Below are 17,136 nucleotides of genomic sequence, written 5' to 3'. Positions count from 1 at the left end.
GAGGACCACACCAAGACACATCATAATTAAAATGCCAAGGGCAAAAGACAATGAGAGAATATTAAAAGCAGCAAGAGAAAAACAGTTAGTTACCTACAAGGGAGCACCCATATAACTGTCAGCTGATTTCTCGGCAGAAACTATGCAGGCCAGACGGGAGTGGCAAGAAATATTCAAAGTGATGAACAGCAAGAACCTACAACCAAGATTACTCTACCCAGCAAAGCTATCATTCAGAATTGAAGGTCAGATAAAGAGCTTCACAGATAAGAAAAAGCTAAAGGAGGCTGCCGCCATCGTGCCAGCCCCTCGGGTTTCAACGAGGCTGGGTGACGCTCCAGAATGGGAGACAAGCCAATTTGGGAGCAGATTGGATCCAGCTTCATTCAACATTACTACCAGTTATTTGATAATGACAGAACCCAACTAGGCGCAATTTACATTGACGCATCATGCCTTACGTGGGAAGGACAGCAATTCCAGGGGAAAACTGCCATTGTGGAGAAATTGTCTAGCCTTCCGTTCCAGAAAATCCAGCACAGCAACACGGCACAGGACCACCAGCCCACGCCAGATAGCTGCATCCTCAGCATGGTTGTAGGCCAGCTTAAGGCCGATGAAGACCCCATCATGGGGTTCCACCAGATGTTCCTATTGAAGAACATCAATGATGCTTGGGTTTGCACCAATGACATGTTCAGGCTTGCCCTGCACAACTTCGGCTGACCTCCTCCCAGCCAGGCACTCATGCTGTTTCCTCCTCCCTCCTCTTCCAGATACTATTCACACTCCTCCAGATGCTCCAAATATCATACACAAATGAGCAGGACCGAGGTGGAAGCGGGCGCAGTGCGCTGCTGCTACCTAGGTATTGTGCATGATGTTTGGACGCTAGACTAGTTACATCTGACAGGAGAAGTTTGTGTTGTACCAGTGCATGCCTTGGAAAGACTTAAGTAATGCAAAAGGTTGTCTTTTTTTTTTTTTTTTTTAATCTACTGACAAGTTGCTCTAGTAACCCAAAGAAGTGAAGGAGAAAGCAGCTGCCTCACCATCCAGATATTGATTTGTTCAGATGTTTCAATGCCTCATGATACAATAAAACCACAAAAATTTTCTTAACAAAAAAAAAAAAAAAAAGCTAAAGGAGTTCATCACTGCCAAACCAGTATTATATGAAATGCTGAAAGGTATTCTTTAAGAAGAGGAAGAAGAAGAAAAAGGTAAAGATAAAAATTATGAACAAGCCAAAACCGGTTTGGCTCAGTGGATAGAGCATCGGCCTGCGGACTGAAGGGTCCCGGGTTCGATTACGGTCAAGGGCACATAACTTGGTTGCGGGCACATCCCCAGTAGGAGGTGTGCAGGAGGCAGCTGATCGATGTTTCTCTCTCATCGATGTTTCTTGCTCTCTATCCCTCTTCCTTCCTCTCTGTAAAAAATCAATAAAATATTGAAAAAAAATTATGAACAACAAAGTGACAACAAATACATATCTACCAACAAGTGAATCTAAAAATAGAGTGAATAAAAAATCTGATGATGCCGAAACTGGTTTGGCTCAGTGAATAGAGCGTCGGCCTGCGGACTGAAAGGACCCAGGTTCGATTCCGGTCAAGGGCATGTACCTTGGTTGTGGGCATGTCCCCAGTGGGGGGTGTGCAGGAGGCAGCTGATCGATGTTTCTCTCTCATCGATGTTTCTAACTCTCTATCCCTCTCCCTTCCTCTCTGTAAAAAATCAATAAAATATATTTAAAAAAATCTGATGAACAGAATAAACATGAATATAATAGAGTCAGGGGCATAGAAAGGGAGTGGACTGACAATTCTTGGGGAGAAGGGAGTGTGGGGTTACAGGAAGAGACTGGACAAAAATCGTGCACCTATGGACGAGGACAGTGAGGGGGGTAAGGGCAGGAGGGGTGGAACCGGATGGAGGGGAGCTATGGGGGGAAAAAGAGGAACAACTGTAATAATCTGAACAATAAAGATTTATTTTTTTAAAATAATTTTTTTTAAATGGTTGGAGTTGCCCAACACTTCTCTTCAAAAAGCAGAAAAATAGGAGTGATATAGCTACCACTGGGTCATAGCAATTCTGAAATCCAGTTGGGCCCATATTGTCAATTCTTTGTGTAAGATCTAATTTTGCTCCCTGGAAATGACTCTCTACAGCTGTTGAGTCCACCCTCTTGGCTCATTGGTTTTTTCTGAGTCTTTCTTTTCCATAAGAAATAGCCTACATTTGCATCTGAATAAGCTTCTCAGTCAGCTTCTTAGAAGACTGGGGGTTCACAAGTCTCTTTATTTTCCTCTTTTTAGTTTTGTGCTCTGCCTTTTCTTGTGTTTTGTTTTGTTTTTTAATATATTTTATTGATATTTTACAGAGAGGAAGAGAGAGGGATAGAGAGCTAGAAACATCGATGAGAGAGAAACATCGATCAGCTGCCTCCTGCACACCTCCCACTGGGGATGTGCCCGCAACCAAGGTACATGCCCTTGGACGGAATCGAACCCGGGACCCTTCAGTCTGCAGGCCGACACTTTATCCACTGAGCCAAACCGGTTTCGGCCTTGTGTTTTTTAGTTGTTACTTTATCTTTGAACCTAGCATTTAAAAAATATATTTATATATATTTATTGATTTCAGAGCAGAAGGGAGAGGGAGAGATAGAAACATCAGTGATCAGCCCTAGCAGACTGAAGGTCCCAGGTTCGATCTGGTCAAGGGCACATGTCAGGGTTTCTGATTTGATCCCCAGTAGGGGGCATGCAGGAGGCAGCCAATCAATGATTTTCATCATTGATGTTTCTCTCTCCCTCTCTGAAATCAATAAAAATATATATTTTTAAAAATAATAAACATAAATGATGAGAGAGAATCATTGATTGGCTGCCTCCTGCACACCCCCTACTGGGGATGTGCCCGCAACCAAAGTACAAGCCCATGACCAGAATCGAACCTGGGACCCTTGACTCTGCAGGCTGATGCTCTATCCACTGAGCCAAACCGGTTTGGGCTAAAGAATACCTTTCAGCATTTCATATAATACTGGTTTGGCGGTGATGAACTCCTTTAGCTTTTTCTTATCTGTGAAGCTCTTTATCTGACCTTCAATTCTAAATGATAGCTTTGCTGGGTAGAGTAATCTTGGTTGTAGGTTCTTGCTATTCATCACTTTGAATATTTCTTGCCACTCCCATCTGGCCTGCATAGTTTCTGTTGAGAAATCAGCTGACAATCATATTGGTGCTCCCTTGTAGGTAACTAACTGTTTTTCTCTTGCTGCTTTTAATATTCTCTCTTTGTCTTTTGCTTTTGGCAATTTAATTATGAAGTGTCTTGTTGTGGTCCTCTTTGGATTCCTTTTGTTTGGGGTTCTGTGTGCTTCCTGGACTTGTAAGTCTATTTCTTTCACCAGGTGGGGGAAGTTTTCGGTCATTATTTCTTCAAATAGGTTTTCAGTATCTTGCTCTCTTCTTCTGGCACCCCCATAATTTGGTACGCTTGAAGTTGTCCCAGAGGCTCCTTGCACTATCTTCATATTTTTGGATTCTTTTTTCTTTTTGCTTTTCCGGTTGAGTGTTTTTTGCTTCTTTGTATTTCAAATCTTTGACTTGATTCTTGTGATCCTCTAGTCTGCTGTTGGATCTCTGTATATTATTCTTTATTTCAGTCAGTGTATGCTTAATTTCTAATTGGTCCTTTTTCATATTCTTGAGGGTCTCACTATATTTATCGGCCTTTTCTAGAAAATTCTTGAAAAACCTTATAACCATGGTTTTGAACTCTATAGCCAGTCATTTGCTTTTCTCCATTTCTTTCATTTGTGACCTGTTTCTTTGTCTCTGCATTTTGGTTGATTCCCTGAGTTGATAGAGTGGCTTTGTGTGCTAGGTGTCCTATAGGGCCCAGAGGCTCAGCCTCCCTAATTACCTGAGGTGGACACTCTTGGTGCACCCCTTTGTGGGCTGTTTGCACAGTCTTGTTGTAGTTAAGCCTTGATTGATGTTGGTATCACTGGGAGGAATTGACCTCCAGGCCAGTTGGTTGTGAGGATCAGCTGTGTCTATGATGGGAGATCTTCAGTGCTGAAGACACCCTTATGGGACAGGACTTGCTTCAGTGGGGCTTTGGTGCTCACTGAGTCGGCCCCCTGAGTGTGTCCCTTATGGATCTGAGGAGTTGTAATCTGGATGGTCCTACTCTGACCACTGGGTACACTGGCTCTTGGATCTCCAAGGAGGTGCTAATTTAGCCTCTGCCTGAGGCCACCTAGCAGGAGCTATGGAGAGATCTGCAGATTCCTCTTCTTTGTTTGGGGTTTGGAGGTGCCCAGGTGAGGCCCAGCTGTGAAGCAATGCAAGCTGCTGTGGGGCCTTGGGCCTTCTTTTGGATGTCTGGGTCTTTCTGACTCAGCTGCAGTTTGTTAGATAAGTTTAGTTTTCAAAGGACCAGGCCATTCATATGCAAAAGCCTCTACACACAGCTTGGATGGGGCGGAGTCTCAGGGCAGAGCAAACAGCAATGGCTGACCATCAGCCCTGCCCTAAGAGGCCCCCAGGTCTCAGTGTCCCTTGGTAATCTCTGCAAGCACCTTTGAGAGAAAGCCACCCTCGAGTTCCACCCGCTGCCAGACAGTCCAGTTTCTCCCCGTATGAGTCTGGGTCCTCAGAGTCTCGCTCGGAACTGGAGTTCAGAGCAGTCAGGAGCTTGTGTCTCCCTGCAGATTGAAAAAGCCAGCCGCGTACTCAGTTGCCAGCCCTCTCCGCGCGCGCCTCCGTACCTCTGCACTTTATTTCCACAGCTCCTCTGGTTCTCAGTGTGCTTTTCTCTTCCCTTCTAGTTGTAGAATTTCCACTCAGCCAGCCTTCCTGTGGTTCTGGATGATTTCCGTTTTGTCTTTTAGTTGTAGCTTTGACGTGGTTGTGCGTGGCAGCAAGTTCAGGTGTTTACCTATGCCACCATCTTGGTTTCCTCTATATATACATATTTTTTAAAAATGTGCAAAACTGCCATTCTACAGAGCATTAGCTCAATCTGTTGAGATTTTGCTTCCTGGCAATTGTCAACAGTTTGGCCCAAATAAACTGACAAAAATTCTTCACAGGTTTGAATGTTTCCTACGTTGATACTATTCAACCCACTACATGAGTTAAGAATAGTTAAAAAGTTTTTTGATTAAGCAACTGAAAGAATGAAGTTTGTATGAACTAAGATAGGAAAAGACTATGAGAAGAGCTTGTTGTTAAAGATGAAGTTCTGAGTAGATGTTAATGTGTTCAGATGGGGTAAGCTGCTCCACACTCCTAAGAGCTCTTGTAAACAAAAGCCCAGATAAAATTTTAAAAAGGATATGTATTGCTTGGCTGGAGTGGCTCACTTGGTTGAGCATCATCCTGTGCACCGAAAGGTTGCCAGTTCAAGTCCCAGCCAGGGCACATACCTGAGTTGCAGGTTTGATCATCAGTCCTGGCACATACAGATTGATGTTTCTCTTTCACATCAATGTTCCCCTCTCTTTTTCTACCCACCTCCCATTCGTCTCTCCAAACATGCCCTCGAATGAAGATTAAAAACAAAAAATAAATTTAGAAAGAGATATAAAGGTAAAGGTTGCAAGGAACTGCTGACCAAAGAGATGAGTTACTAGGGGAAACAAAACCATAAACTTACATCATTTGTTTTCTAATTGGTGGGGTAACTGCTGACTCAGTGATGAAGCAAGAGGGGTTGTGAGGTGAGAACAATGGGGAGTATGTGATTAAGCATTCATCAAGTCTTAGTTTCAGCCCAGGCCTACAGAAGAAAAAGGCTGTCTTTGATCACACAATTATAATATAGGGAGTATTATTATTATTATTATTATTATTATTATTATTGATTTTAGAGAGAGAGGGAAGGATAGAGAAAAACATCAATTTGTTGTTTCACTTACTATTATTTGTTTTGTTGTTGATGGTGGTTGGTGACCGGGAATCAAACCATGACCTCCTGGTTCATAGGTCTACGCTCAACCACTGAGCCACGCTGGCGGGGCTGTTGTTCCACTTATGAATTCATTGGTTGATTTTTGTATGTGTCCTAATTGGGGATTGAACTCAGGACCTTAATGTATCATGATGATGCTCTAACCAATTGAGCTACCTGGCTGGAGCCAATAGGGCCTATTATTTAACAATGATTCCAGGAGTGAAATTTATCACAGTATAATCACCATGGGTCAGATGAGGGTGGGGGAGCGGGAGTTGAGGGGGATGAGGATGGAGGTGAAACAGGTGTGTGTGGGGGGGGGGCGGGGGGAGGGGAGCTGCTGGCTCTGCAAGCAGTTTCAGAGCCCAAAAGGGCAAAGTTATGTACTGCAAGCATCTTCAGAGGTCAAGCTGTAAAAATCCAAAATGGGGCCACAAATTATGAATTAATGTTTTTATAAGTCCTCACTCTTCTGCCAGACAAATTGTTCTGCTAATGTCTAATTCACCTCCGTGTCTCCATTACTCCACTATCATTGGTGCAGTCATTTCCAGTTTACTAGAAACATCACACACGTTGGCATCAGACATACTTGGTTCAAATCCCTGCACTACCCCTTACTGTGTGCGCTAGATCAAGTGACCTGTGCTTGGTTTCAGTTCCCTATTTGCAAAACGGCGAGAATAATCTTCCCTCAAGTGGTTCAAGTAAGGACAAATGGAGACCCCAAAGGTGTAGTATGGTTGTATAGTAGGTGCTCAGTACTGTAGACATGGAGGCTCTTCCTCACCCTGCTATAAATTCGTGAAATAACCACTGTCTTGTCTCCCACTACTCAGATTTCTCCATGGGAAAGTCTTTCCTAGAGCAAACTTTGATCATGATTAGCTCTGGGCACGCAGGATTACTTGTATGGCTGATCAGTGCCTGCGGGGAAACGGACACTAATGGAAGGTCCAGTTTATCCTCGTTTCCAACCTACTTCTTCGCGCACACACCCCCGCCCCTCGTATTCATTATTCTGGGGGAACTAGAGGATGGCTTAAACAGGCGTCTGGATTTAACATGGCGCCGTCCTTTTCCTTGCAGGAGCCTCAAAGATGGCGATAACCACTGGGAGCAGACATGTTTGTCCCACGTGACCCAGGCCCAGGCCGGAGGCTGCCAGAGCGTGACGCAAGGTCGAGGCGGGGCTCCTTCTCCGCACCCTTGACGTCGAGCTCCTCGTGACAGGTACTTCCGCTCGGGGCGGCGGCGGTGGCGGAAGTGGGAGCGGAGCCGGAGTCTTGGCCTTAAAGCCCAAGGCGGCGGCTGCATTGGTGCTGGAGTCTTGGGAGATCGCCGTAGAGTCTGCTGGAATTGAAACTTGGACTTCTCTGTCCCCGTCCTCCCTTGCACCTCCTTCTCGGCGGGAGCCCTTGTGACACGCCCGGCTCGGAGCCCCCAGCGGAGCGGCCGAGGTAAGCCGCGGGCCCAGCCCGGCCGGCTGCCTGGCCCCATCCCCCTCCTTAGCCCCTCAGTCGCCAAGGCCTCGCGTCATCCTTTTCTTGGGCAGGCTCTGGGTCCAGCCGGCGCTTGGCGCGGAGAGGCCGCGTCGCTCAGGCCTCAGGAGCAGGCCCGGCCTGGGAGAGGTCAGAGGTTGCCGGCTGTGACCTCTGGCCGGCTTGCCGACCCCTGGCCGGCGGTCACGGACGCCTTGTTTACTGGTGGCGTCAAGACTGGAGACCCGGGAAGGTTTCCTGACTTGGTGGCCGCTGGGCACTGGCAGCCCTGTGCGGCGGTGAAACGCGCTAGCCGGTTGCGTTCTTTGGAGCGGCGATCGGGAGGGTGTCGGAGCCGATCCCCAGCTGTTGTGTCGGGTTGGGACCAAGTCGCCATTCGCGCGGGCATTGATGAAGTCGCCCAGGTCTGAGCCACTTTTCTGCCTCTTCAGTTGAACAGGCCCTGACTCTTTAGTGCGAGAGGTCCCCTGAATAAAGGCAGTGAGTCAGGTCACATGCACTGGGCTCGCCTCAAACACTTGTATACATGTGACACGCCTCTGGCTCTGGGAGGCAGGGAACTTTTTATCATAAACATGTTACAGTAAACCCTGTAAGAAGTTGTCAAACTTACTGGGGGAAAGATGGTGGTTGGCTCTAGAGCTGTGTTTGAATTACAACCGCGCGTTGGCGGCCGTCTTGCTGCATAATGGTTCCTCAAACTGGGAAAATGGAGAATAATAATAGCAAACATTTGACTACTTATATGCTGTGCAGCATGGCAAGATCGTTGCAGAGATTATCTTTAATTCTCAGAACAACCATTATAAAATACCATTATTGTGCCCATTATAGATAGGGAAATCAGAGAACAGAGAGGTTGTCATTTGTCTAAGGTCACACAGCTGGTAAGTTACAGAGCAGAGATTCAAGCGCAGGCAGTGAAACTCCAGAGCACTGTACTCGGTCTGTGGGTACAGTGCTTTCAGATGACCCTGAAGCTTGTGATTTATCTTTTGCCACCTGGTCTCTGCCTGTCTCCCTCTCTCTGTCTCCTTTCTTTTCTAGTGATGTCATTTGAAACCCTCCTTTGGTAAAATTAGTTCTACCCCAAAGCCATAAAATACTCTTGTTTTCAGTTGTGACTTTTAACACATCTTTTTGTAGTGTAATGCCAGTAAATTAGGAACTCTAGAATTCTAGCAAAGTACTTAATGGAGTTTGAAAATTTTTGTTACCTAAATCTTTTGTCAAATGAAGTAAGCCTGGCTATCCTGCCATGTCAACTTTTCTTAAAACCTTAGTACATAGTGTATAGCCAGTAGGTTCTTTCTTGTTGAAAATAACTATATCTTCTCTTTGGATTCCAAAAGAATAGGCTTTTGTCTCTTGTTTGTGACTTAAGCAGCTTATTAGCTGTATGACTTCTCATCCATGGAATAATAGTCCCCTATTAGTGTGTTTCTCTCTTCAGACTTGGGAGAGTTTGTTCAGATGTAAGTCTAAGAACTGGAAAGGGAGTTGTAAGTATTTCTTTTTTTGTTTTGTTTTGTAATTTTTATTTATTGATTTTTAGAGAGAGAGAAACAGTGATTTGTTGTTCCATTTATTTATGCATTCATTGGTTGATTTTTGTATGTACCCTGACCAGGGATCCAACCTGCAACCTTGGCATATCTGGATGATGCTCTAACCATCTGAGCTACCCAGCCAGGGTCAAGTTGTGAGTATATCTGAAGATACTATCCAAACTCAAGCTTAGTATTACAATTCTAATTTCTTTTTTTTTTTTTAAATACATTTTATTGATTTTTTACAGAGAGGAAGGGAGAGGGATAGAGAGCTAGAAACATCGATGAGAGAGAAACATCGATCAGCTGCCTCCTGCACACCCCCCACTGGGGATGTGCCCGCAACCCAGGTACATGCCCTTGACCGGAATCGAACCCGGGACCCTTCAGTCCGCAGGCCGACGCTCTATCCACTGAGCCAAACCGGTTTCGGCCTAATTTCTTTTTAAAAAAATTATTTTTATTGATTTCAGAGAGAAAGGGAGAGAGAGAAACATCAATGATGAGAGAGAATCATTGATTGGTTGCCTCCTGCATGCCCCACACTGGGGATTGAGCCATTACCGGGGCATGTGCCCTGACTGGGAATTGAACCGAGGTCTCCTGGTTCATAGGTCAATGCTCAACCACTGAGCCACACTGGCTGGGCTCTTCTTTTTTTTTTTTTTTTTTTTTTTAACTTTGCTACTCAGCCTAATATATTTAAAGTGAGTAATAAGTATGGTAGTCATAAGTAATATGTTAAAGTTTAGAGGAGAGTATGATAAGCACCTTTTCATTTAGTCATCAAATGTTTTGAGTATCTGCCATGTATCAGGCATTGCTGGATATTGACTCAGGGAGACAGGCATTGTTCCTGTCCTCAAGGAATTAAAAAATGGTGAGTGATCATGGCCAAGCATTTTGTTGTGGAATGGCTTGGCTGTAGAACTTGAGGCTTTTAGAAAGAGGAGTTGTTTCTTATCTCTGCGAGTAAATCCATAGTAATCCAGTGTTTTGGCTAACTTGAAGGCTTTGTTAATTTAACAGCATTTGTATGATTTGCTCTTAGAGTATGGAAGAGAATATTACGGTTTTTAATTGATCATGTTTTTTGAAGAGTAACCTTCAACAATAAGCTTGTTTCTCCTTTTGCTCTGGTGGGAGGGAGTTCATGTCCTGCCATTTAACGCTGCAGATGCTAGCTGTTGCAGCGCCCTTTGAACAAAGACACATTTGGCATGCTGGATTTTTTCTTCTTCAGCTGATGAGGAAAGTTTAACGTAGTGCCTACCAGCCACAGTATAAAACGTATGCCACCCATCTCCCACAACTCTTTGGCTCCCTCGTTATTAAAAGGGGATCTGAGTTTGCATTTATAGAACTGCAGAGTAAACAAACAAAGGTGAAATGTAGGAGAAGGTACTAAAAATGGATTTTATAGTATATCCCTCCAGATAATTGTTAGCAACCACTTAGGGCAACATTTTTATTTTTATTTAAGTTTGCAGCAACTGGATCTAAGCCCCCAAGCCCCATAATTAACAAACCCCATAATTAAAAAGCATTGCTTTATAATAAAAGTGTGTCTTTGAATTCAATTCCCGACCCCACAACCAAGTGATGCAAAAAGATTTTGATTTTTGATTAGCTTTGAATAAATCTCTAAAGACATCTGCACTAATAACATTTTCTGCCCTAACATTTGATTTGATATTAGCCTTTCTATGCAAAAAATGTAGCAAACCCAGACCCCAGACCACACACGTATGACAATTGTCTTATGCACTGTTCCTCTCTGAGATTTGACATATTTACCATTATTGCTCTGATAAATTTTCTAATATTCCATTTATATAATTCAACACACATAGCTAAGAAAGATTTGACCAGATATTGAACTGGGAGTTACAGGTAAGGTCTTCCAGGGAAGTAAGGAGAGGAGTACTCCCTGAGTAAGACTCAAGAGTGGTTCCCCTTGGTACTGATGCCAATCTCTAAAGGAGACTGAAGCTTTAAAAATTACTCCCTTCCACCCTATTTTGTACCTACTGACTTTCTGCTGACTCTTAACCTCCCATGTAACATTGCCGTGTATTCCAGGCATCCATTCCTGTGTGTTATTAAACACTTATCTATTCATGCCATCTAATAGATCTCTATGTTTGTCTGCAGTTTGCTGCAGCAACATTCTGCAATATGTCTATATTTTCAGTTATTTATTCTCACATTTTCTTTCTATTTTCTCCCCACATATGCATTATACACAGAAATAATAGTTTGCATTTATGTTTTAAAACTTCTCAGTGGTGATTGTGGTAAAAGTGATGTGGTGGGTGAAATCAGAACAGGCTTTTTAGCAGTGTTTCTGACTAGTTTCAATTTTAGTACTCCAGTCTGATTTCAAAATCAAATTTAAGAATAGCTACTTGCAAAATGTCTTTTTGGGGAAGAAAGAAAGCTTGGATTTTGGGTCCAGTGGTGACATACAGTATTGACCTTGTTCATTTGCCTGAAGATGCAGTACTTAATGCAAGACCTTAAGCCTTGCCTATGGCTCCCTGTTTAGGTGATGTCATCACTACCGTGGATATCAGTCTGACTGATTCTGTTGTCCATTTCCTGGTCGCCTAGGACTGCTTTATGTCAGCACATAACAAATCTGAGGAAGCATATTAAGGGAGGCCTCGGCACTGGGCAGTGTTAGGAATTCTGTAACTTGCTTGATTCTCAAATGCACGTGTGTGACTGCTGTCAGATACAGTGAAGGAGGGGCTGGCTGGCTTTGTTTTCCCCTTCTCTTTCAAGTAAAGATGCCTTGCTTCTTACTACTACTTTCCTGGAGTTATCCAGCTCAGTTCAGGAATCCTTTAACAATTACATTGTGGTACATTTGAAATTAATGCAGAATAATATTGGATGTAAGCTTGAATTTTAATTTTTTTTAAATTTTTTAAAAATTGCATTGTAAGTAGTTATATCATTGGTCTCCAGTCTTTGAATGCAATTTTAATTAAAAAGTTTTATTTCCATATGACAAACCTTTTAGTTTGAGTTACTTGAGACTACATGGCAAAGCTACTATGAATTTTTAAAAAAACCAACCGTAGCAACATAGACTTTAATATGTGCCTATTACATATGGTATTTAATCAGTCTACCAACAATTCTCTATGCACCTACAGATCTGGGAATCCCTGAAGTAACTGGGTCATCTGAGTAGCCCACAGGTTAAGTGCCGCTCTTAAATCCTCTGATGGTTGTTAAAGACCATTAATGTTTTGTAGAAATCTTCCTACACAGTATTTATTTTTAAATGCTTTCTAACATTTGTGTAGTGCTTGCAATTCGGATAGGATTTCATTTAATGCTCCCAGCAACTGTGTAGGCTTAAAGGGGTAGCCATTTCTGTATTTTCTGTTTGAGATAACTGAGGCTGCGTGCTCAGGTGGCCCAGCTACCCAGAATGCTAATCTAGGTCTGTTGAAACATAGCTCGGTGTTCTTCCTAAAGCACCATCCCGTCTTCTTGATTATACATGATTGCCATAAAGGCCTCAGCATTTGACTGCTTATAAAAAATGTATCTTTCTCCCATAATTTTAGTTAAATGACATTCTCTTTCGCTGATTATTAAATCTGTCAGTTGTTATGGGAGAGGGAGAGGGAAGCTAGGAAAATACAGAAGTAAAAAGAAGAAAAATTAAATTCATTACCTAGAGCAGGGGTGGGGAATGTCTGGCCCTGCCAAGGCATTAGGGGTGAGTTAATTAAATGTTTGACCAAATATAGCAGGCTAATTTTTAAGTTGATAATTTTGTATGGCCCATGAATGATGTTATAATGACCTTTGGCAGAAAAAAGGTTCCCCACCCCTGACCTAGAGGAAGACCAAGGTGTTAACTGGTTATTTTCTTCCTATGAATATATATCTTAATACCTTCCTTTATGAAATTGAATACAAAATACGGTGTGAGAATTTAACTGGGAAGGGGACTGAACACTCTAGGATTCTTTGACCTGCGGGACTTCTAATAAACACTCAGAGATGAGAAGCTGGAAATGATGTCCTGGGGATCATAAGACTCTATATTTTTCAAATGTTTAATGGCAGTAGGTAAAGAGCCTAATGATGCATCCCGTTCCAGAATAAGGTTTATTTGCCATGGTGACACTGGATAAGTAGCGTGTTGTCCTTAATTTTCAGTAATTTATCATTACTGTATTTTATAAACTTAGAATTTGAAGTAGAACCACACATACGGAAAAGTGCACAAATAAGTGAACTTGAAAATTTCCATAAACTCAGAAGTTCCCTTGTGCCTCCTTCAAGTCATTATCATTCCCTCCTCCCCGGTAATGAGTCTGATGATTTTTAACACTTAATTTTGTCTGATTTGAGCTTTTGTATACATGGACTCATACACTATGTACTATTCTGCATCTGGTTTCTGACTCAGTATTGTTTGTGAGATTCTGTGTTGTGTGTAGTAGCAATTCCATTTTCATTATTCAGTAGTATTCTATTATGTGAAATACTAGAATGTATTTATTAACTTCTTTTCTTTTAAGAGAGGAAGGGAGCAGGAGAGATACAGAAACATCTATGATGAGAGAGAATCATTGATCGGCTGCCTCCTGCACGCCCCCCACTGGGGATTGAGCCCCCAACCCAGGCATGTGCCCTGATCGGGAATCGAACCATGACCTACTAGTTCATAGGTCGATGCCTAACCACTGGGCTACAGTAGCTAGCCTATTTTTAACTTATTGATGGGCATTTGTGTACAGTGTAGTTTATGGCTGTTACAAATAAAGCTGTATGAGTACACATTTCCATTGAGTTAATACAGAAGAGAGGAAGGCTGAGTTTTAGAGTATGTATCTGTATTCTTTTGCTAGGGCTGCTTTAACAGATACCACAGCCTGGATGACTTAAACAACAGAAATTTATTTTTTCATAATTCTGGAGGCTAGAAGTTCAAGATCAAGGAGTCAGCAGGGTTGGTTTCTTTAGAAGCTTCTCTTTTTCCTTGCAGATAACCATCTTCTGATGTTTTCATATGGTTTTTCTTCTGTACATGTCTGTGTTCTAATCTCTTTCTTATAAGGACACGAGAGGCCCGATGCATAAAATTCGTGCAAGGGTAGGCCTTCCTTCCCCCAGCTGCTGCCTTCGCAGCCCGGGCTCTTGCAGCCCCGGCCCCGGCCCCGGCCCCTGCCCGCACCTGCCTTTGCCTGGTACTGCCACACACCCTGGGTTCCCCAGTTCCATGGAGCCCCTCGATTGATTGCCCTGCTGGCCGGTGGCCTGGACCTGCCCCTGTGGGGCGATCGTGGAGCGATGGCCCCCCCCCCCCTGCCACCACCACCAATTGCATGGCACCCACCTTGGCTGGCCTGGTGCCAGTGCGTGTCATAGCGTGGTCGTCTGGAAAGTCGTTCTGTTCGGTTGTTCAGTCAATTTGCATATTACGCTTTTATTATTATAGATTAGTCATATTGATTAGGGCCCACCCTCGTGACCTCATTTAATCTTAATCTTTAAATGCCCTATCTCCAAATACAGTCATGTTCTGAAGTATTGGGGTTAGGACTTCAACATATGAATTGGGGAGACACAGTTCAGCCTATTACACTTTAGTAGTTTCTGCCAATCTTTCAAAGTTGTACCAGTTTACACTCCTGCCAGGACTGTATGAGAGTTCTACATATTCCACATCTTTGCTAACATTTGTTATTTTCAGTCTCTTATTTTCGCCCTTCTGGTATGAGCCTGCTTCTTTATGGCTCCATTCAGTACCAGCGTAGGCAATCCTTGAGGGGATGGAGAGATTGTTTTGTAGCTAAATTTGTCATAGTTTGAGAGTACAGTCAAACCTTGGTTCTTGAACATGTCCCATCTTGAACAATTCAGTTCTCAACCAAGCGGTTCATGTAAAAAATGTCTTGGTTGCCCTAACTGGTTTGGCTCAGTGGATGGAGTGTCGGCCTGCAGACTGAAGGGTCCCGGGTTCGATTCCGGTCAAGGGCGTGTACCTTGGTTTCGGGCACATCCCCAGTGGGAGGTGTGCGGGAGGCAGCTGATCAATGTTTCTCTCTCATCCAATGTTTCTGGCTCTCTGTCCCTCTCCCTTCCTCTCTGTAAAAAATCAATAAAATATATATTTAAAAAAAAATGTCTTGGTTGTGGAACAAATTGGGTTCTTGACCTGACAGCCTTTCATGTGGATATATCAGCATGACAAAAAGCGTCTCTCAGGCCACAAACAAAGGAGAGAATGCAGGAGTGTGAGTCAGGTTACCACTAAACCTTGCCTTGTTAACATCTCAGGAAATTGTGCTGTGAATATTTTAGTGTTTTTTGGCTTTTGTTGCTAGCAAAATGGACGATTAACACAGTTTTAAAACATAAAGAGGCCATAAAGAATGCTGATGTTGCCCTGGCCAGTGTGGTTAGAGTGTTGTCCTGTACACTCACAGGTTTGATTCCTGCTCAAGGGCACATACCTGGGTTTCATACCTACGGGAGACAGCTGGTCGATGTGTCTCTCTCACATAGATGTCCCCCCCCCCCCTTTTTCTCCCTCTCTCCCTTCTACTTTCTGAAAAGTAATGGGAAAAATATGCTCAGGTGAGGATTAACAAAAAAATTTAAATAAGTAAATAAATAGAGTGCTGATGTTGCTAAAGTGTGAAAGTGCTCCTGAAACAATGATCATAGGCAATTGAAGAGGCAGAAAAATTGTTGTTGATTTGGGTAAACAAAAGGAAGTTAACCTGTGCCCTGCTGGTGTTGCTCAGTGGTTGAGCATCGGCCCATGAACCAGAAGGTGTCACGGTTTGATTCCTACTGTAGTCAGGGCACGTGCCTGGTTTGTGGGCTCAAACCCCAGTAGGAGGTATGCAGGAGGTAGCGGATCGATGATTCTCTCTCATTATTGACTTCTCTCTCTGAAATAAATTTTAAAAAATTATTTCAATAAAAGTAAGCCTGTGACAGCATTTTGAAGGCAGTGATATGTGTAAACGCGAAGATGCTGCATATTTACCTCTTGAAAGATACCCCTGGAACGAGTGCTGAAAGTGATTAATTTAAGGCTAGTAGGGGATGGTTTAATAAATTAAGAAAAGCAGTGAGGGTTTTTAATAGATTAGACAGTACATTAGACATGTACTGTATGTAAGAAAGGTTAAAACAAGGAATCATTTGGCTCTCTGGAATGAATGATTTGGTTCTCGAACATAACGCTTCTCGAACAGCCTTCCAGAATGAATTAAGTTAGAGAACCGAGGTTCCACTCCACCGTAAATGCTTCTGAAATCCATTGGGACTAGAAAAGCAGAATGGCTTGAGACTAGTGAGCAGTTGGCTCTTCATAGTTATCCTTGTGGATTAGTTTTTGCTTTTATAATCTGGATCCATTCCCAGTGGTAGAATTGGCATCAAAATATCATCTGTGGGTTATAAACCTATCCATAGTAGATAGTGCTTCATTCAAATTCTTCTTTAGTTTGACACATGAGTTCTTACAATATGTATTCCTAACATACATGCTAGAAGTAGTTCTCTTTTGCATGTCCTGACTGATAATCTAGATATTAGTTGGTATTTGACAAACAGCTTTCTGGCTGAGTGATCTTGAGGTTTGTACATCCACCAAAGAGCTTAGTTTGGTTGGAATGTTATTACAAGACTTTGCCTCTTTCCCACTCTGACTTCCTTAAGGGCAGGGAGAAATCATTATTCTAGGATGGATCTTGAAGTATTACTCAGTCAACTTAAAAGATATTTTCCAGTTCTAACTTTGAATAATAAGTTACTATTTGTAGCATGTCAGTTATGCTTTTAAGCCACTAATTAATACCTATAGCTTTCCTGAATGATAAACTATGTGTTCTGTTTTCATTTGACAGATTTTTATTGTATGCTATAAGAAAACACTGCTGGCAGCTATGGGGAGTATAAAATAAAAAGCATTGGAGGTTTAGGAATAATTGTGAAAATAAGGCAGATGAGAGTCATAAAAATAGCTTAAAGAAAATGCTAGAGGTGATCAGTGGCTGGATTAAGTGGGTGCTCAGTGGATTCTTGGATAACTGAATATGGAGGGAAGACTTGGGAAACCA

The 17,136-nt window shown here is 42.9% G+C and overlaps 2 protein-coding genes across 2 annotated transcripts in view; both read left to right on the top strand.

The window, feature by feature from the left end:
• Nucleotides 1-17,136, top strand: part of RAB7A (RAB7A, member RAS oncogene family) — a 73,996-nt gene that overhangs the window by 19,157 nt on the left and 37,703 nt on the right. Inside the window, exon 2 of the mRNA XM_080685563.1 lies at nt 7,066-7,436. The gene's annotated coding sequence lies outside the window, so the exon portion shown is untranslated. The remainder of the gene's footprint in view (nt 1-7,065; nt 7,437-17,136) is intronic.
• Nucleotides 293-1,114, top strand: LOC308255972 (nuclear transport factor 2-like). Its single transcript, XM_080683843.1, has one exon. The coding sequence runs from the start codon at nt 343-345 to the stop codon at nt 724-726; it is 384 nt and encodes a 127-aa protein (XP_080539969.1). The 5' UTR covers nt 293-342; the 3' UTR covers nt 727-1,114.

This window comes from Plecotus auritus, assembly GCF_963455305.1.
Source record: "Plecotus auritus genome assembly, chromosome: 8".
NCBI classification, from domain to species: Eukaryota; Metazoa; Chordata; class Mammalia; order Chiroptera; family Vespertilionidae; genus Plecotus; species Plecotus auritus.
The sequence above is the reverse complement of the archived record's forward strand: the minus strand, read 5'-3'. Positions and strand labels throughout refer to the sequence as shown.